Source organism: Terrapene carolina, unplaced genomic scaffold (assembly GCF_002925995.2).
Source record: "Terrapene carolina triunguis isolate 2854851 unplaced genomic scaffold, T_m_triunguis-2.0 Scaffold68, whole genome shotgun sequence".
Classification (NCBI taxonomy): Eukaryota; Metazoa; Chordata; order Testudines; family Emydidae; genus Terrapene; species Terrapene triunguis.
This window is the reverse complement of record NW_020664419.1, coordinates 9388992-9409694: the sequence shown is the minus strand read 5'-3', so window position 1 is coordinate 9409694 and position 20703 is coordinate 9388992. Positions and strand designations below refer to the sequence as shown.

The 20703-nt window shown below is 45.8% G+C and overlaps 1 protein-coding gene and 1 long non-coding RNA gene across 2 annotated transcripts in view; both read right to left on the bottom strand.

Moving 5' to 3' along the window:
- Positions 1 to 206: 206 nt before the first annotated feature.
- On the bottom strand, positions 207 to 13168 carry LOC115271174. The gene is made up of 3 exons (XR_003899776.1): positions 11885 to 13168; positions 6522 to 6524; positions 207 to 218 (listed from the first exon to the last, which is right to left on the bottom strand). It is a non-coding gene; the product is annotated as an uncharacterized LOC115271174 (long non-coding RNA).
- Positions 13169 to 13198: 30 nt separating this feature from the next.
- The window catches only part of PROSER2 (proline and serine rich 2), a 15267-nt gene continuing 7762 nt past the window's right edge, over positions 13199 to 20703 (bottom strand). Inside the window, exons 2-3 of the mRNA XM_026648633.2 lie at positions 16994 to 17246; positions 13199 to 15736 (exon numbers count right to left, since the gene is read on the bottom strand). Of these exons, the coding sequence (XP_026504418.1) occupies positions 14730 to 15736; positions 16994 to 17246 (1260 nt within the window). The 3' untranslated portion in view covers positions 13199 to 14729. The remainder of the gene's footprint in view (positions 15737 to 16993; positions 17247 to 20703) is intronic.

The window sequence follows — 20703 nt, the reverse complement described above, 5'->3', positions numbered from 1 at the left end:
GGATGTGTGAGGAAATGTAAATCTCCTGCACTCAGACTTTTTTTTAACCAAAATAGTTAAATTAGAACACCCTGGAGAGTGGAGGAATAAGCTATACCAGTATGAAATTATACAAACACTAGCTCGACAAGCCCTTAGTAAGTCTGTCTAATGTTTAAACAGGTGTAAGTTACATACTAAGAAGGTGGACATTATGGCAGGAGCACCTTTAATATACACTTCCTTGCTGTAGTCCTTTCTCCTGTCTGAGGCTCATCAATTTAGGCCTGGTCTACACTTAGAACTAATTGCTATGTCAGTCAGCGGTGTGAAGCAACCCACATTTCCTAGTGATATAGCTATGCCAACAAACCCCCCAGCTGTAGAAAGAGAGCTTCTTTTGACATAGCTACCATCACATGGACAGGGGGTATTACTACACTGGCAGAATACTACCTCCTTTTGTTGACGTATGCAGCGTCTACACTAAGGGGCTATGCCAACATAGGCTCTGTAGTGTAGACGTAGTCTTAGACTCCTTACCACTATAAGGCCTTGTCTACACTGGATGTTTAGTCACCAGTGTAGTTGCACCATTGCAACCTTCTAGCACAGACAAGATTTATATCTGTGCATCATGAGTTATGCGGTTTCAAACAGGGTAAGCTGGACTGGTGCCAATAGTGCTGTACCAGTGTAAACAGAGCCTATGCTAATGGTTGGCGCTAATGCAGCTGCAGCCAGGACTAGAATCCCAGCACAGACAACGTGTACCAAATTCAGAGTTAATGGGTAAGGTGAGGCTGTAAGATACACATTGCTAAGAGGGAGTGAGTCTAAGGTATTGTAATATACACATTTGGGTCGGGCAGAAAACGTTAAGTTACATCAATGTAGACGCTTTGCTGAACTTGTCCCACAATTTTACATCCCCTACCAACCTATCCCTTCTTTTATAAGCCATTATGTACAGCACCAAACCACACGTATGGGGCTAGGCTATACGTCATGAAAAACAAAAGGTGTTAGCAAGCAGTGAGTGTTGTTGCAGCATGAAATATACTTGAGGATTCCGAAACTAAAGGCTTTGTTTTGTAGATGTCTCCGGGACAGGGCATGAGCAATGGCTCAAAGCAGTTCTTTAGTGCTTCTGATGCTTGCTACTGTTTGATCCGGGCTAGCGTACTTTCCATGATAGCCTTGTTCTTTTTCTGCCAAGAATAACAATGACTTTAACGAGACAGCCAAGGAATGTGTTTTGCAATTTCCACCTGGGTGAATTCAGTTATGAAACGTTTCCAGTTAATCTAGGAGCGCTGCAAATTACAGTCATGCTGTTTGTGCTTCTAGCATCAGAGAGCATCAGACAGTTGTGTTGAAAATATCTTCTGCATTTCATTCCTCCTAGAGGGCGAGTGAGGGCAATTCTCAGTGTAGAAAGAAGCTGTGTGTTGTTAAGATAGGAAGACCCCAGTGTATCTGGCTTTCTCGGTCACCAGTACTGAGGGACTTCATGTGTGTACAACAATCGTATAGGCAGTTAAGAACATTAAAACTTATTCCTGCTCTGTTTTACCAGGCTCACCTGAGGCTGGGGTCATATCTAAGGTCATTTGTGTACAGCACTATAAGCATTTGTGGTGTTTAGAGCCCCTGATCCAGTAATGAGTTCTGTGCAGGTCGACACACTGAGGTGCAGAGTCCATTAAAATTAATGGGGCCCAGTTGGAGATGCATCCTGTAGCGAACTCATTGCAGGAGCAGAATGAGAGAGAATAAAATTAGTGACAGATTAGTTTCCTGCCTGCCACGTTCTTTCATGGTATGCATGATTTCTGTACTGGGCTGTTCTCTCGCTCATAATCAAATCTATCATCTTGATACTATTTATAGGGTATGGTGGGAATAAAACCTTTCAAAGGATGCTGATTAAGCCCCAGTGTGGTCAAACAATACACTTAGTGTGTGTGAAATTGAGTCATACGCTTTGTCAGTACATTATACAATGCAGTCTGCAAAGGAGTGTCACGGTCGCACTGTTCAAAGGTTTTGTTCCATATACGTTCTATATTAACTGCATAACATTCATGTGAACCCCCTTGCTTGAGACATTACAAACTAATCTGCATACATTCAGTGGCAGATTAACGCACGGGCCCATGGGGCCGTGCCCAGGGTCCTCGTTAATTTGGGGTCCCCCTGCAGGAGCACTGGAACCTGGATAGAAGTGGAGGGCCACCGGTGTGGGAACTGTAGCCCTGCTCCTTGCTCCTCCTTGACCCCCACCCCGGGGCCCTGCCCCGCTGGCCAGGTGGGAAGCTGGAGCCGGGCTGTGGTAAAAGCCACTCAGAGAGTCTGGGCCACTGTGGGGAGCCCCAGATCCTCCCCCTAGGTGCGGGGGCTGGGATGCCCAAGATCAGCCCCTGCACGTGTTCCCCTCCCCCCCGGGGCACGCTGCCCAGGGCTGGTGGAGGCTCCGTGCATAGGTGTAGTTGGGGGGAGGAGACTGCTCTTTTTCAAGCAGCTGCAGGGCAGCTATGGCAGTGGCGGGGTCCTGGGAGGAGGAGCGGGGCTGGTCTCCATGGTGACTGTGTCAACAACCCCCAAACCATGTCTGCGCCTGGCCCAGGCCCCGGCCCCGGCCCCAGCCCCTTTGCCTGGGTAAGGCCAGGGCTCGTGCAGAGCCACCACGGGCAGGTAGCGCAGGTGCTGGGCAGTTGTGGGAGCTGGGACACCGTCCAGCAGAGCCTGCACCGCGGGGAGCCTTGCTATGGGCCAGCTCAGGGCTCGTCCCACTCCGGCGGGTCACGGTGGCCGCTCTAAGCCAGCCCATCCCCTCCCCACAACACCAGCAGCTCAGGTACCACTCCAGGCAGGGGGAGAGAGCCAGGGGAACTGGCTCCAGCACATGCATCTGTGTGCGTACAGGCCTGCCCAGTCATGCTACCTCCCCCTCCCCCCGCCAAATATAGCCATGAAACTACACCTATGGGTCTGGGGCTACCCACAGTGGCCCAGGCTCCCTGGGTGGCTCTTACCATGGCCCAGCTGCTGGTTGGGCCAGGGGGCAGGTCCTGCGGGGAAGGGAAGGAGAGGGGGGGCAGGGCCCCATGGTAAGAGGGGTTTGGGGGCCCAAATGTTCTTTGTGCCCAGGGCCCCAATAAATCTTAATCTGCCTCTGCATACATTACTAAAAAGAGTGCAGGGAATAGTCCTTGGTTGCAGGAGTGGCAGGTTTGTATAATTTTTGGTGGTGCCCAGAGCGGGTCCAAGTCCCCTCCCCATCACCCTACCTTGTAAGCTGATATACACCTCTACCCCGATATAATGCGACCCCGCTATAACACAAATTTGGATATAACGCGGTAAAGCAGTGCTCTGGGGGCGGAGGGGGGGCTGCACATGCTGGCAGATCAAAGCAAGTTGGATATAACATGGTTTCACCTATAATGCGGTAAGATTTTTTTGGCTCCCGAGGACAGCGTTATATCGGGGTAGAGGTATATATATTTTTTAATCATGTAAAAATGGACTGGAAACAGTAAGCGTTTAACAGGTTCCCTGTATTGCACAATGTGGGGGGTGGGGTGGGGGGAATGGGGGCTCGGGCTCTGGGGTATGGGAGGGGGCTCGGGTGTGGGGATGAGGGCTGCAGGGTCGGGCCGGGGATGAGGGGGTTCAGGAGGGGGCTCAGGGCTGGGGCAGATGGTTGGGACGGAGGGAGGGCTCTGGCTAGGGGTGTGGGTTCTGGAGTGGGGTCAGGGATGAAGAGTTTGGGGTTCAGGCAGGCTGCCCCAGGGCCAGGCTGCCCCAGTGCTGGGGCTAGAGGGGAGGGCGCCCCCCCCCCCCCCCCCCCAGCCCTCTCCCCCCTGTCACTGCACGTGCTCCTAGGGCCCCTCTCAGTTCCAAGGGGTTATACTCCCCAGAGCAAGAAATCCTCATTCAAAAACAAGAGCGACAAGAGTTCAGAGGGAAAAACCAACACGCAACAAACTTTTCCCCACCCTCAACTCTGGAGAGGGATTATGGGGTGGGGGGGGGAGAGACTTCACGCTGCACCTGGGGGAAGCCCTGAAAGGAGCTGCTCACGTGCAGGAGGTACAGGGAGAAGTCCTGCTGGCCATGGGGCAGCAGGAGGGTACACTGCACCCAGGGAGCCAGAGGGGAAAGAAGCTGGCTCAGTGGAAGGGGGTCAGAGGAGGAAGTGGCGGGGCGGGAAGGGGTCAGAGTGCCCTGGCTACAGCCACAAAGAAGGGAAACTAGCAAAAGAAATGCAGAGGAGAGGAAGGGAAAGAAAAAGCCCAAATCAGGCTGAACAGCCACCTGGGGCTCCCTGAGCTGCTGCAGTCACTCACTCCTCTGACCCTCCACCCAAACACCTCAGCCGCTCCCTTTTGTAGCTAGCAGCGGCTGGCGAGGGAGTGCAGCGTGGAGCGGCAGGGCAGCCACCCGCTGCCCTGGGCCTAGGCAGAGACATTCCGGGGGAGGCACGCAAGGCAGCAGGTGGGCCAGGGGAGAGACCCGGCCCCACAGGGGCCCCTGTACCCTGAATATAACTCGCCACCCCTGCTTGGTTGGTAAAATGGGTCTGATAACCACCTGTGTTGTTCCCATCCTTCACTGCTTCCGTTAATTGAGGGCCTAAGCCACCTTTCATTGAAGGCAATAGTTTATCCTGCACCCTGTGGCCAATGGGAATTAGAGCCATTATCCGATATCATCACTGTGCATGACTCTTCATGGTACCCCTCCCCTCCCCCCACAATAAATGCAGGCTCTTGTCTGGCATTGCTTACACTATAAATTCAACAAGCAAAGTGGGACAGTGTAGGAGCGTAAGTACATGGCACTGCTGAAATCCTTATTATGGCTATAATGCACTGCTTTCTCGCTGCATTTCTTTACTATGCTAGGGTGTGTTTGAAATGACGACTGGGGTGGAAGCCAGCCATGAACACTCAGTCCAATGAGGAAGATCATTTGGCTCATACTGATTTAAAGATTGTAGCGCTCAAAATTACTCTAGGCAGTTATTACAAAGAAACATAAGTCCACTGGCGTGCAGTGGGGCTCTGCTAGTTGCTACAGCTGACTGTCCCGCTCATAATTTCCTTAATACACCTCTACCCCGATATAACGCGACCCGATATAACATGAATTCGGATATAACGCGGTAAAGCAGCACTCCGGCGGGGCGGAGCTGCGCACTCCGGCGGATCAAAGCAAATTCGATATAACGCAGTTTCACTTATAATGCAGTAATATTTTTTGGCTCCCGAGGACAGCGTTATAGCGGGGTAGAGGTGTATGTGGCTGCTGGGGATGAGGAAGCAAGCTAGTCCCACAGATTGTTGCTGTTTGCTTTTCTCAGTATCTATCATGCCCAGTAGGTATAAGGTGCCACAGTACTCTTTGCTGCTTTTATCATGCCCTTGATTTTTTTCTACCTTAAATGAAAAAGTCACTTTTTCCCTATGGCCTGATAATTGCTTTGCTAGAAAGAAGCAAATGTGATTAAATTTATTTCTTTAAGCTTTCTCTTTTGGGAAGGTGGGGGAGGGAAGAGTTGACATGGGATAGCGAAAGTAGCACAGCTGGTAGTGTGATTTAATTTTTTATGGCAGATACTCAGTATTGTTGCCCTTTTTGACCCAAGCAACTAGTCAAATTTCAGGGCCTGAGGGATGTTTCACTTGTAAGTAGAAATAGATGGAATCTGGTATGCAGCATAACTTGGATGCCAGCTTGTTGGCAGGGTCACCAATTTTGGTTAGATGTATTCCTGGAGATTTCATCACATGACAATCTTTAATTAAAGATTAATCTTTCATGCCTAGAGACTCCAAGACAATCCTGAAGGGTTGGCAACCTTGTAAAGTGCTGCTCATCTAAACACACGAGGAACCGAGAAGAAAATAAGCAGTTAAAACTAACAGCCCAAGCCTCGCTCTCTAGCTTTCCCAGGGTCACACTGTGCTCAAAGGCTACTGCTTTGCTTTCTTGCCTCTGCCACTTACTCTGGGTGTGTTTGTGAGAAAGAACACCCCCCACACACTCCCCTGTGGCAGCCCCCTGCCCACTTGGTCCTAGTTTCTGGGCAGGCTCTACTAAACTCTGTGCGCTCAGATGAGCATACGGGTGCATCCATTTGACTATTTTAAATGAAGGGCATGTTCACTTCTCAATTTGAGCAAGGTTTTAACTCAACCCCAACAAGCTTTCACCCAGCTCATAACAGTAAATTTCATCTGTGCACCTGAAATTTCAGGCTATAATGACACTCTCAGCTGAAAATTAAGGTAGGAATCTTTATCAACTTTCAGTGCCCACAGCACTCTGAGCTGCTGCTGTCACCAACAGCCTGTGACCATAGTGAATTAGATACAGTGCAACTGTGCTGGGAAAGGGAGGTGGGGTAAGAGAATTAACACTGAGACAGGCTAATACTCACCCTTACAATAAAGTTCTGATTTAAAATGGTTCAAGTAAAATGTTAACGGTTTGGGCAAAATAAAGTTTAAATAAACTGGTCATAAAGTGACAGTCTACTGTGAAAAAATGATGCCTTCATTCATGCTTCATCAGCCTCTAGAACCCAAACACAGCAGTTAAATACATCTCACAGCTGCATCCATGCCACTGTAGTGTTTCTAGTGTAGACATAGCCTGAGTTAAACTGATACCAGCGGTAAACCCCCCTTATGTTGCTGGAGCATAAAGAGGGGACTTAAGCCTTGTCAACATACAAAAGTTTATTCCCACACAGGAAGAGGAAGCAGCTATACTGCGTAGGCATTTTTATACTAGTATAATTGTATCACTCCAGGGCTGGCCTCACCATGAGGTGAACTGAGACAGCCGCCTCAGGTGCCAGACTGTGGGAGAGCACCCCTCAGACCCAGAGTGTACAAAATGGTGTCTGCTGCTGGTACATATGTATTCTCTCTGCTCTAGCTGCACAGACATGGTGGAGTGCTGTGCTGGAGGAAGGAGGGCACAAGAGACATAACAGGCAGGCAGGAGAAAAGGTGAGAGGGAATAAGAGAAAGCAGCAGGAGCTGCAGGGAGAGAGAAGAGGAGGAGCCTCTTATGTACCTCTCTAGCAGCCCCAGGAGCCTGGATTGATTAACACCAGCTTCTCAGGGAGCTTCCTGTTTCCTGCTGCTTCCCTGAATGCACTTGAGGAGAACAGGCAGTCAACTGAAGTAGCAGGAGCCAGTTAGGCTGAGGGACTTCCTTGTACGGCATGGGCTATAGCAAGTGAAAAACTTCGTGTTCCCCAAAGACAAGGAAAATAGAAGTTTCCATCCAACACATTACTGGCGTGAAATCCCCAACAGTGACAAAGTGGAGAGGCCATGGTTTATGTACTCAAAAACCCAGAATGCGGTATGCTATTTTTGTTGCAAACTCTTCCAGTCTAATGTTCCAGCCACACTGGGTTCTACAGGAACAAAGGATTGGAAAAATCTGGCATGCCATAAAAAGGCAGCAAGTCACCAGAGAGCATTCCGTAGGTGGAAAGAATAATAGAATATCAGGGGTGGAAGGGACCTCAGGAGGTCATCTAGTCCAACCCCCTGCTCAAAGCAGGACCAATCCCCATACAGATTTTTGTCCCAGATCCCTAAATGGCCCCCTTAAGGATTGAACTCACAACCCTGGGTTTAGCAGGCCAATGCTCAAACCACTGAGCTATCCCTCCCCCCAAGAGCTTGAGCTGAGACTAAGGTTAAAGGCCACCATAGATGATCAGCATCAAGAGAAGATTGCGTGAGAGTCTCTTTACTGGCAAAATGTTCTGAAAAGGCTCATTGCCATTGTGAGAATGCTTGTTACCCAAAACCTAGCACTGCGTGGCACTTCAGATCAGCTGTATGTGCCAAACAATGGAAGCTTCCTTAAAACTGTGGAGCTGACGGCGGAGTTTGATGCTGTACTTCAGGAGCATCTAAGAAGAGTCACCACCCAAGAAATGTACACACACCACTACCTTGGAAAAACAATTCAAAATGAGATCATACAGTTACTGGCAACAAAAGTCAAACAAAAGATTGTGGCAGATCTGAAGTCAGCAAGATATTACACTGTTATTCTGGACTGCACACCTGACATCAGCCATACGGAACAAATGACTTTAATGGTGCATTTTGTAACAACAGAAGCTAGTGAAAGTGTCCCTGCAGTGGTGACTGTCAGAGCATTTTCTAGAATTTATTGACATTGATGATATTACATTGGTGATGGTATGACATGTGCTTCTTCAAAAGCTGGAAGATACGGGAATTGTGATAGCTGACATGAGAGGTCAGGGCTATGATAATGGTGCCAACATGAGAGGAAAGAAGAGAGGAGTGCAGACACGGATCTGAGAGAGTTAAACCCTCGAGATTTTTTTGTCCCATGCAGTTCTCATTCATTGAGCTTGGTGGTCAGTGATGCAGCATCAGCTTCTAGTGAGGCTGCTGAATTTTTAAATGTAATTCAAAGCTTCTATGTATTTTTCTCTGCATCAACTCATCGATGGCAAATTTTGAAGCAACAGCTGGGAACATCCTCTCTGACACTAAAACCACTGAGTGCCACACAATGGGAAAGTTGAAGGGAGGTAATAAAGCCTAACAAACATCAAACTGGGAAGATAGATGATGCCACAGTTACCATTATGGAGGATAATGCTATGACAGGAACTGTTCATGGGAGAGCAGTGGCAGAGGGAAATGGAATCACCAGAAACATACATAACTTCAAATTTCCGTGTGGCTTAGTGTTGTGGCATGACATACTGTTTGAAATAAATGTTGTAAGCAAGAGACTCAAGGTGTTGATCTCGCTATGTCTGGAGCAATGGAACAACTGGACAAAGCAAAGTCTTACCGGTCAGATGAGGGATTTCAAAACATTCTGAAGAGTGCACAGAAGTTGGCAGAGGAACTTCACCCTGAAGCTATTTTCCCACCCATTCAAGAATACAAGAGCCACCGAAGATGACGACATTTTGATTACGAGCAAGGGGATAATCCCATGAGAGACCCTAAACAACAATTCAAAGTCAAATTCTTTAACCAGGTGCTAGATTGTGCAATACAGTCAGTTGAAAGTTTCATGCAGCTCAAGGATCACAGTATTATATTTGGGATGTTGTATGATATTCCAAAACTCTTCACTATACCTGAAGACCTACACCAGCAATGTAGGGCACTAGAGACAGTGTTGACACATGATGACATGCGCGATATTGATGTGAGTGATTTAGGTGATGAACTGAAAGCCCTTTCAAGATACATTTCAGCAGGATCAACTCCAAAAGCTGTTCTGGAATATATGTAGCACAAATAAGATGACCACCCTCTTTCCAAATGCTTTTGTTGCTCTGCCATACTTCTAACACGTCCTGGAACAGTTGCCAGTGGAGAACGCAGCTTCTCCAAGCTGAAGTTAAAACACATCTACGCTCCACCATGACACAGGAGAGGCTGGTAGGCCTTGCAACCATCTCAATAGAGCCCAGACTGTGGACCTTCAGCAGGAAGCAGTTCAAATCTTTGCAACCAAGAAGGCATGGAAAGCACCACTTTTGAATAATCAAACAGATAAAAATGCCAGTGTTTACTATGCAGACAAGAAAAGTTACATTTGCTGTTCAGGCATTTGAAAGTTAAGTGTTATTTAAAAATTTTTGAACAAGGCATTTTAAGTTGTTAGTTCTCCTTTATTGGGGTAGGTAGCAGAACAGTACAATGAGAGGCGAAGAACAGGAAGAAGGCAGATTTGAGACCTTCCAAAGTTTTGGCCCAAGCAAGGGGGTGTCATTTGAGTTGTGGGCCGGCCCCCATCCACTCTAGGCGTTGTACCAGTGTAACTTTAAAGGAGAAAAAGAAGAAAAAAAAACCCCTACACCCCTAATCAAAATAGTTATACCTGTACAAAGTCTGTGTGCAGGCCAGGCCTTAAAGCATAGGTGAGGCCAGGTTTACATCTTAAAAGTTAAGTCAACCTAGTTCCCTTGCTCAGGGGTTTGAAAAATTCACACCCTGAGAGACACAGTTAAGCCAAACTAAGCCCCACTGTGGAGACTGCTAGGCTGACGGAAGAACTCTGTCGACCTAGCTACTGCCTCTTGGAGAGGTGGATTTACTGCAGTGCCAGAAGAACCCCTTCCATCGCTGCAGTGAGGGCCTACAGTACAGCAGCACAGCTGCAGCTGTGCCACTGTAGCGTTTCTAGCATGAACACACCCGAAGGATTAGCCCCTTTAACACAGACACTTGGCACCTAGCCTGGGTTTTCAATAGGTCCCTATAACCATAAAATTAAAATGTCACCGACAAAATAAATACATCAGCCACTCTGCATAGACTGAAGCATCCAAGTGGCCTGATTTTCAGTCGTACTGTAAACCAGCAGTTCCCACAAGCTTTAATGTGAGCGTAGGGTGACCAGATGTCCCAATTTTATAGGGACAGTCCCGATAGTTGGGGCTTTGTCTTGTATAGGCTTCTATTACCCCCCACCTCCTATCCCAATTTTTCACACTTGCTCTCCGGTCACCCTATGTGAGTGGCAGATGCATGGCACCTGTGCAAATGAAACAACTGATTTAGGCATCTAAACATGGAGTTGGGGGCCTCACTTTAGGCACCCATATTTGACCTTCTTGGCTACAGCATCAATCTGAAAAGCAATTTCAAATGAAAGCTTCAGCTTTAAGCTATAACACAAATAGAACCTCATTTTTTAAAGAAGTTGAGTTTAACCCTTTTATGCGACCACACAGACTCTAACCTGGGCTGGACATGCAACTTTAAAGTTTTCCTGTCAGAAAATTCTCATTCCTGCATTTATTGAGATCCAAGTGAAAGGGAAGAGAAGCATATTACTGGACAAATCTTCTGTACAGGAACTCTGTCCTGCATGAGGAGAAAAAATGAAGATGCCCTCTTCTAGGTGTACGCCTCCAGGGTTATGCTTACTTCCTACAATACAGGCAGCACAACCCTGCAGACATGGAGATGTTGCGTGGAGTTTATACAGGAAATAGTATTAACGCCCCTCTTTAGGAAGTTATTACAATAGCAAAGTGGTGGGGAAAGGCAAGGACTTCTGCTTGCTCATTGCAATACACAAAGGGTGCTGGTCTGGCCCAAAGGATATTACCCCAAAGGCAAGGATGCCAATATCTCCTTACGAAATGAGTGCTAGATTTTGAATGCACAGCATTGTTTTCTTTACATTTGTGGATCTCTGAGCACTAGAATTGGGATGAGACAGGGAAGGCTTAATTCAAGTCAGAAGTTTAAGGAGACGACCCAGGCCTGCTGATTGTGGGGTTGCGGAATGAGGGCAGCTGGCTTCAACCCCATGCTCAGTACAAGCCAAGCAGCAAATCTGGGGGTGGGGGAGCACATGACCCTGGAGGCCCCTTCACGTGTCCCCCTCTGCACTTAAAATTTAGATCAACCTAGCTCCTTACCCCTGTGGTAGTTACAGCTAAGTCAACAGAAGAATTCCTCTGTCAACCTAACTACCACCCCATGGAGAGGTGGATTAACTTCAGTGACAGAGAAACCCCTTCCATTGCTTTACGATGCATCTTCAGCACAGGCGGCAGAGCTGGAGCTGTGACATTGTAGCCCCTGTAGGATAGGCATGGCCTCAGTCATTTCATCTTAGAAAGAAAGGAGTCAGGTGCTGCTGGATGATAAAGAGTTTGTAAGAAAAAAAACCTCCACTTTCCATCCACTACTGGTCATTGGGTTTTATCCTAGTTAGTTTAATCAGCTGATTCATTATGGTTTTCAGAGAAGATAGTTATGTAAGACAAAACCACCACCTTAAAATAAAACCCCAACATTTACATACACAGTAACATGATACACAACATAACTTGTATATTAATGCAAACTATTTCATTAGCAGCTATAACAACTTCACATATAGTACATGGCTTTACTTTCTACAGTTTTAGGCACACTGGAAAGGTTTTATCAATGGGGTAATGGGTATGTTAGCATACCAAAATAAATACACTGGCCCACACACCCTCAGCTGGTGTATTTTTAGAATTATGCCAATTCCCACCAGCTGAGGATTCAACCCTAATTGAAGAATGAAAGGGCAAGGTAACACTCAAGATTTTGCAATCTCTTATACCTTCAAGATATTAAAAAACTTTATCCACTTTTAAATGTTATGATTTTACTAATCTACTGAAATTCAGCTTCACTCAAAGAAATACTTGGATAAAACAAAATGCTTTTTAAAATTGTTAAGAGGGTGATCTCACCTGTAAAAAAAAAAAAAAAAAAAAAAATGTAAGCACAAGATCAATACTTGTTACTGTTGAGAGAAACGTGATAAAATGTGAAGATGGTTTATACAGGTTTGGCATTTGTAGTGTTTCTTTACTAGGACTCAAAAGTTTGATGCATAAAAACTGTGGAACACTTAAATTTGATTTGCTTCTAGAAAAATAAGTATTTGTAATAAAAAATGGTTAAGATTATAGGTTTAATGCATTACCCTCACTTAGGCTCATATTCAGGACAGCACTTAAGTCCCAAGCACATGCTTAAATACAGTCCTGAATTGGGACCAGATTCTCAGATCCCGCAAAGCACTTAAATACATGCTGAAAGTTCAGCATGTAAGTAGTCTCATTTGCTTCAGTGGATCTAGTCACGTATTGAACTAAGCACATGCCTAAGTGCTTTGCTTGCTTGAAGAATAGTCAGTCTATTTCAAAATTACTTACATACATCTGTTACAACAGGGAACATGATCTTTCAAATCAAAGTATTAAAAGTCTGAAGAAATAATCCCTCATTTAAATAATAAAACTAGCCAGATTCCATAACATATGCAATCAATTATAAAAACTGATTAAATACTATTTTAAAAAAAGATTTTATAACTTATGAGGCAGGTAAACAATTATGAAAAGATTTTCCTTCAAAAGCTTCATTTATAAATTCTACTCAGAAAGTTTTAAGCAACACTTTCTATCAAGGAAATACAGAAAGATATTTATCACAGTTGTCAGAACTTTTATAATAGAGGGTGTGTTAGTCTCTACTGTACCCACTCCTCTTATTTTCCAAGATTTATAACTCAGCCATTTAAAAAAGGAAAGGAAAAAAATGCTACAAGCTACATAAAAGAGAGAGAGAGAGAGAGAGAGAGAGAGAGAGAGAGAGAGATTGATTGATTGATTGACTCTGACTGGGTTTATCTTCTCCTTTAGGAGAAATTAAACATTTTGGGCCTCTTACAAATGTACAAAAATAAAGATGAGTAAATAGAGTCAGATACTTTATCATTAAGAATAGAAGCTAGTTTGGAATACGTATGGAAGGAGAAAATGAGTTACTGGTATTTTGTTTAGGAAGAGTAACTTTGCCATATGGGACATAAATCTCTTCTAACATTTAAAAAAATAAATAAATAATTTTCACACCGCCTTTAAACTCTGTCTGCTGGGCACAGGAAATTGGCAACTGGACAGAGTTTTGGAAGTCTCCATGTGTTGGTAAATACAAGTGCCTTTAATTCTGTTTAATGTACAAGGATTCTGGTTATAACTTTGGTGGTGCATTAGCAGGATAGGCTGATTTTTGCCAAGAAAGGTACATCTCTGAATTGGGAATTATTAGGGCTCTCAACACAGTATAGGGATGAGCATAGGAAAGACTCAGAAAAAAAAAAAAAGTTATCAGTTAATAAAAATAACAGCACTGAGCCACAGCTGCTCAGTGGAGTAGAACTACTGTTTCAGAGCAATGAGGTTTCCTCCACTGAACTCTTGTTTAAAATAAGACATTAAACAGAAGGCTCTGACTCTGGGTACAAAGTTAACTTGTTCCTATGGCTTCTCTGGTCATCATTTCTGGTATATAAAGGTTTAGCTTCCTGATTGTCAAGTTACTCTTTGGTTGTCAGAGGAACACTATGAACACACTGCATGTATCCTTGAGAGCTAGCTGGTGCCTGTCACTGTACACCCAGTAGATCTAAGCAGTTGCTTCTTGAGCATCTAGCGGAGGAGAGGTGATGTTCAAATTAAGTGGCAGAGCAATGCAGATACCCACTCCAAGCCTGGGCCTCTATGTCCGAGAGAAGGCCAAATGGGAAACCACCCTCTGTACGGAGGCACAAGTCAGAGACATGCTTGAGCTGAGATTTTGGGCAGAGTGAGGAGAAGGAAGATTCCAACACCTGTTATGTATCGATATGGGCAGAACTAGGTAATACAATATCATAGGAAAGAAAAGTCATGGAATTTTGTGAGATAGCTTGAAGACTTCAGTTAGATCCCCGTGTGTGTGTGTGTGTGTGTATATAATATAATATATCTGGTTTTTGGCTTCAGAATGGTACAACATAAGGAAAATCCTCCATTTGATTTGTCATCTACATACAATAATAAAAAAAAATACTGCACAGAACACTTCATTAATGCAATGCCCTCTGCTACAGCCAGGACGTTAGAAAGAAAAAGTCTGCACAAGTCACTGAACATCAGACGGGTAACTTGGTGGGATGTAGTGTTGAACCCACTGGGGTGCCACTCTTGGTGTGAAGACAGCAAGTCCCTGCGATTGTACAATATTTAATACCTCCTGGGGTTGCAGGAGCAGAGAACTGCCCCTTGTTCTCCCAGTTTCCTTTTAAACCGGATCCTGTTTGACTGCTCCAACACAAAGCCAATCCATTCACTTGCCCCCAGGTGTCAGGTTGGTCCTGTCAGATTTTCAGATCGTCTCTTTCAGCAGCCCCAGTTTCCGAAGAGCCTCTTTCCTGGCTTCTTCTGTTGAGCCTCGGCCGGAAAACTGTACTGTTATCCCCTGGGGTCGAAATCCCGAAGGTCTAGGCAGTGAGCCTGACCTCTTTCTCATCTCCAGATTTAAGTCGGGCTGCCCATGGTCATAAAAGCTTTTGGCAACATTCTGTCGAGCAACCTTGTCCCTGGTGAGAGCTGTGTCTGGTTTGATCTTCACGGTCTTGCCCATAGGAAGGAAAGGGCTGGGATCGCATTTTAAGGTTGCGTGGATATTTTGATACCCATTAGAAACAGTCTCTCCCTGTTCTTCCTGCAAGTCCTGTATCTTGTGTGTGTTTGGGGCACGATATTGTTGGACCAGACTTGGCCTTTCCTTCGCCAGGCCTAGTTTTGTCAGAGCGTCGTATCGTGTTTGCTCAGAAGTTAGATCTCTTAAGGAGGAGCTTCTGCTGCGAACCAAGAGCTCATTCTTCTGCCACCTCTCTTCTATTTCAGCTGTCCCAAAGGCTGCTCCATTCATGTTGGCCAGCACCTGGGCCTTGCGCACCTGCACATTGACTGCTGCCTTAGAGATAGTTTGGTGGAATTCCTTCCCACCTGCATTGGTTATGTTGATATTACTTGGAAACCGGTAGGATTTGGGTGCAGGCAGCAGAGGGTGCTTAAGAGCTGGGAAACAGTCTCCGTTCTGCACTGGGGCTTTTCTCCACTCCACAGGCTTCCCCTCCTTGGGGGAAGTGGGAGAGCATGTCCTTGTCTCATCTTGCTTCTCGGACATTTTCTGAGCCAAGATAAGTGGAGTGGGGATGGCATGATGAAGCTTGGGGTGCTGCACGGGGCATGGAGCAAGAACTTTCTCATCGCTTATCAATGGAGGAGCTGAAGGGTGGCTTGGCGGAGCATCAGGAGGTGGAATCTTCTCAGGCAGCTCATTGCCCTCTGGCTTAGGATCATCTGTTCTCCTGGCAGCCTCGGACACTTAAAAAAAACAAATGGAATCTCATTAGGTCCTTGCACAGAGTAGAACACAAAGCTTCCTTTCACTAGTATTGGCCTCTCTCACCACAACACCCCTCACCCCCAACTTTTCACTTGAAGAAGAAGTTGTAACCTGAGTAGCTTAATGTCTCCTCCGGCAACTAATGCCTCCACCTAGACACTGCCTGTGATGGGTTTGATACAATCCTTCCTTCTGCTAATCCATTATTCCCATATCTGCTAGATGTATGTGCAGTGTTTCAGCAGCCTTCTCCTTTTCCTCTATTTCTTGCGTTTGTGCCCTTTCTTGGTTACTGTGACCAGAGGGGAAAGAAACAGGTTTAAAACCCAAGTAGCGCATTTGCTAATGGGCAAGTCCTCCTCTTCTGCAGAGAGTCTGGGGAAACTGGCTGTGTGTAGGGATCAGGAGGCCACTGTCTATGGGCACCACCTACCCATGTGGTGGGGTTTGGTCAGTGAAGCCACATTCCTCTAAGCCCCCATGGTGGCTCCACTACCATCGATTCACAAGATGGCTGTCCACAGAAGTGTGGGCTAGAGGTGGATAAAGGAACGGGTGCATGAACAAGTATATTTGTTACAGTCATTGTCATGTATTTCACTCCTACTGCTCATTGAAGCAACTTCATTACACTTATTTTGTTACTGCCCTGTTTTTTTCAGGGGGGACACGGGGGTGGGTGGGAGGGCACACAAGAGAGGAACAATAGTCATAATTCAGCATCCGAACAACTAAATTAAGGAAACAAATAATGTTGAGCTACTAAGCCACGTGCGTGGTACTCAGAGACAACCTGTGCCTGCTGAGAGTGGGAGGGGGCACAACCCCGGAACAGCTCGAGTCACACCCCTCAAGAGTCCCCCCTCTCGGAATGTAGCGCGCCCCCTCCCTCCCTCCTCCCAGAAAGGAGAGGCCCCTCCCTGCAGCTTCCAGCCGATTCTCCGGCTGGCTCAGCTGCCTCCCAGGAAGGAGGGCCAGGCTGCACCATGTGACCAAGCAATCTGGGGGGGACGTGACCCTGCATGTCCCACTCCATGCATCACCTCTGGTGGTACTGGCACACAAACTTCCCCTACAACAGGGAGGGACATGGTGAAAAATCTGCTTTTTAAGAGTAGGATTCAACAAATTCAGAACAAGAGGTATGTCAGTACTGAAAAGACTTAGAACTTCTGTATCCTGAGTAACAACAGATTTGCTTCAATGTACATACACTAGAAGCTGTCACACTTTACCTGTTGCTACTTCTCTGTTCGGAGTACACTTGTGATCACTGTTCTCAGAGGTTGATTGCACCAAGTCAATGATCTCTTCGGATTCTGAATGGCTGGAAGCATTTTCGTCCGTTGATCTTGGGGAGTGACCATGGATACCGCTGTCATGTAGGACCTGTTCTTCCAAGTCATCTTCTAAAGAATCAATGGTTTCTTCAAAAAACAGGAGAACATCCTTCTCCTCATGGGTTAGGTATTGGAGACTTTCATCATCCTACAGTTAGAGAAAAGAGTCTTAAAGTGAAGACAACAAATGCTAGTTGTATAGGATTTTGCAAAGACTGGCTAACTGAATAATAGAACACAAATGCAGCACCTGTTTTAAAGAAAAAAGCATGATCCTAACAATTACCATCTTATCAGAAACTTCCAACCTAAGGGGGGAAAGGGGGGGGAAAGTCTAAATAGCTACAACATAAACACCATGAGTATATTTAGGCAGTATGGGTTGATAGAGCATAAGTCTTGACTGGAAAGTTTTTGCTTTTTTGACAGAACTACAAAATTATTAAAAACAAAGGATGACACAGCCACTGCTGTAATATCCTATTTTAGCAGAGCATATTAAAAAAAATAAGTCTCACTTGCTCTGGTTGAGAATAGATACTATAGAGTATAAGCTTGTGTTTTCACAAACGTTCAGTGCTTGAGTGTCTGATGCAAGACAGACTAAAGTGCCTGATTTTCAGAAGAGCTAAGTACCTGCCCCTTTTTCGTGTCATATTGGGCTTCCAAAATAGTCGTTTTGGACACTGTATCGAGTTGGGGGAAAAACAAGAAGATTGGGGTACAGAGATGTGCAGAGACAGATATCCCTGATAAACCAACTATCTACAAATTGTTAATAACAAGGATGAAGGGGAATTAGAGAATAATAAAAAAAAAAAAAAAAAAAAACCACACACAAAGAATTAGGGAAATTTAGAATAAATATAAGGAAATGCTTCCTGACAGTAGAGGGACCAGCAAGGCAGGTTTTGTCCAGTAGGGAATAATCCTGCATGAGTGGGGAAATAGACTGGATGATCCAAGAAGTCACTTAGTCTTCTCTGATTCACAGCTCTTGACAAACCAGATCCCAATAACTCTTCTATGAGCAGCAATGCTTGAACCCTTCTCACACTCCTACCTCATGGGAAGCACCCTCTTTTCCACAAGTAGAAGGATGACAAATAGTGACTAGTAAGGAGTGTTACGAGACAATAGGTGAGGGAAAGACATTTCCCAACAACTTTGCAGACTGAGAGAGGCAAGTGGCGGTTTGCTTCCTTTTCTAGATTACACTTCTCTCATACAGTGTGTAACCGTGAGAATGGCTAGCAGCTGCTGGCTGCAAACTGGGCGGGGGGGGAGGAGACGGGAAGAGAAACCAGGCAGGGAGTCAAGATACAAGTTCCATTTCCATCTCTGCTTTTAGCTTGTTGCCTGGCCTGACAAGCCAGACACGTGTAGCTCTACCGGTGCAAAACCCTAGAGGAAACGCAGTTTACACCAAGGCAACGTAACTCGTGCCAAACCAGAGTAAGCTGTGCTGATCAACCTGTGCTGGGGTAAAGAAGTGTTTGACAAAAGTGTGCATTGGTGCAGATATACCGGTGGCTAAAATCCTGGTGCAGGCAAAGCCTTTGCCTCTGTGCTCCAGTCATTAAAATGGGGACAATGCTGCTGACCTACCTTCGCAGAACACTATAGTCTATAGATGAAAAGCACTAGGTGATTGGCAGTAAGCCTTAAGCACTCAGTGTGGGTGGGTCTGCAATTTAAACCACCACCGTGTGGGTGTGAAGGTAAATGCTTTAGGGCTCACAATTAGCTTTATAATCCCAAGCAGCCAATAGAACTTCCTCCTCCACTGCTTTACATTTCAGCTTCGAAGAACATCTTTGGGTCTTCAGAGCAAAAAGCCCACTTGTAAACCAGCCTGGTCGGTATTGGTTGAGCTACAATCTCTGGAAGTTTTCTAATAAATACAAGAGAAATCTTCGGTCGTTTTTGCTAACACAAGAAGTATGTGATGTTGATGCATTCCTTGAGAGCCAGATGGTTATGAGCAAAGCACTGCAGTTCTGGCACCCATACACCACACATTAATTGTGTAACCTGACCTGTACTCCTGACAGACTGCATGAATTGATCTAGTGACAGCAACTGCTGTATGTCACGCTGTCTGGAGTGGCTCACAACCATGAGTACCTACCTCAGGGTGGACGGTCAAAAAGAGGGCAGGCACCCCAAACTGGCGGTATGTTCTATAATTAGATTTCACCAAGCCAGAAACAAACGTAAACTCCTGGATCACTACAACAGTCTTACCAGGGTGTCACAGACAGTCCCCTTATATTCTCCAGTCTATCTTGCCACCCAGGCAAGCTGGACTTAGTTATAAATGGTAACTTACACCAAAAAATTCACACCAGGGCTGGAGCACCCATGGGGAAAAATTAGTGGGTGCTCTGCACCCACTGGCAGCCAAGCTCTCCCCACCCCACCTCACTTCCTCCTCCTCGTGTGCCATGTCCCTGCTCCTCCACCTACCTCCCAGCACTTCCTGCCCAGACACTGCCAAACAGCTGTTTGGCAGCGTTAGCAAGCTCTGGGAAGGAGGGGGAGGAGCGGGAACATGGCATGCTCAGGGGAGGAGGTGGGGCCAGGGCGGGGATTTGGGGAAGGAGTTGGAATGGGGGCAGGGCCTCATGGAAGGGGTGGAGTGGGGGTGGGGGCCAAGTACCCACGGGAAAGAGGGGAAGTCGGCACCTATGCTAGATCTTACACCAAAGATAATACCTGTAGCCAAGTCTATAATAAGCTATCTAAATAAAACATTTATTTTTTCTAGTTAATAAATCTTTACTGTATGTTTGCTTGCTTTAACCTGTGAGTTGCAATCTAACTCCCAAGAGTGACTGAGTTGTAGTAATCTGTCAACTCAAAGGTATCTTTCAAGGCAGACCCAAGTGGTGACCCCTGGGGATCTCTGGCTTTAGTTTGGGGTCTCTGGCCCTGTGACAGTTCAAACAGCAAAGAGAAGGACAATTTTCCTAGGTCTTTGTTTTATTGCCTTCATTCAGCTTTCAAGTCCCTAAAGAATGAGCTTCCTTGCACACAGCATTTCCAAGGTGTGACAGGGCCATTAACCAATCCTTTGTACTACGATGTTCCTTGAGGGCCCATCTGATTTTGCTATTTCTTCTGGATGGACCGTGGGAAAAAACCCAACCCCATACACTTCCCATCTGAGTTCATAAGTTCAGAGCAGACATTTTCAAAGTTATAAAGCAAAACTTACATATTTCCTTATAGCATGGACTACAGACATCATGAATAAGATTGTAGAATGTTTGTAAATTGCTGCATGAATTAGAGTCTAAACACTAAATACATTCTTAAGACCAATACCTATTGAGCAACACTAACACAAGTGAACTGGTCTGGTCTCCAACTATGAGTTCGTCAGTTCTTCGCTAATGCCCGCAGCCTTGGCAAGAGTTGGCACCTGGCCTGCCAGCATCACACTGTAGTTAAGTGTTTCCATTCTAGCCCCATTTTTAGTTGCTTGTCTAAAGCACTGATTTCTTGGGCTGAAGTTTTCAGAGGGTGGTTTCTGCCTTATGGCAGGATTGGGTTTTAAGTTTGAGCAAAATTTTTCAGCTAGTTTAAAAGAGAAAAAAAAA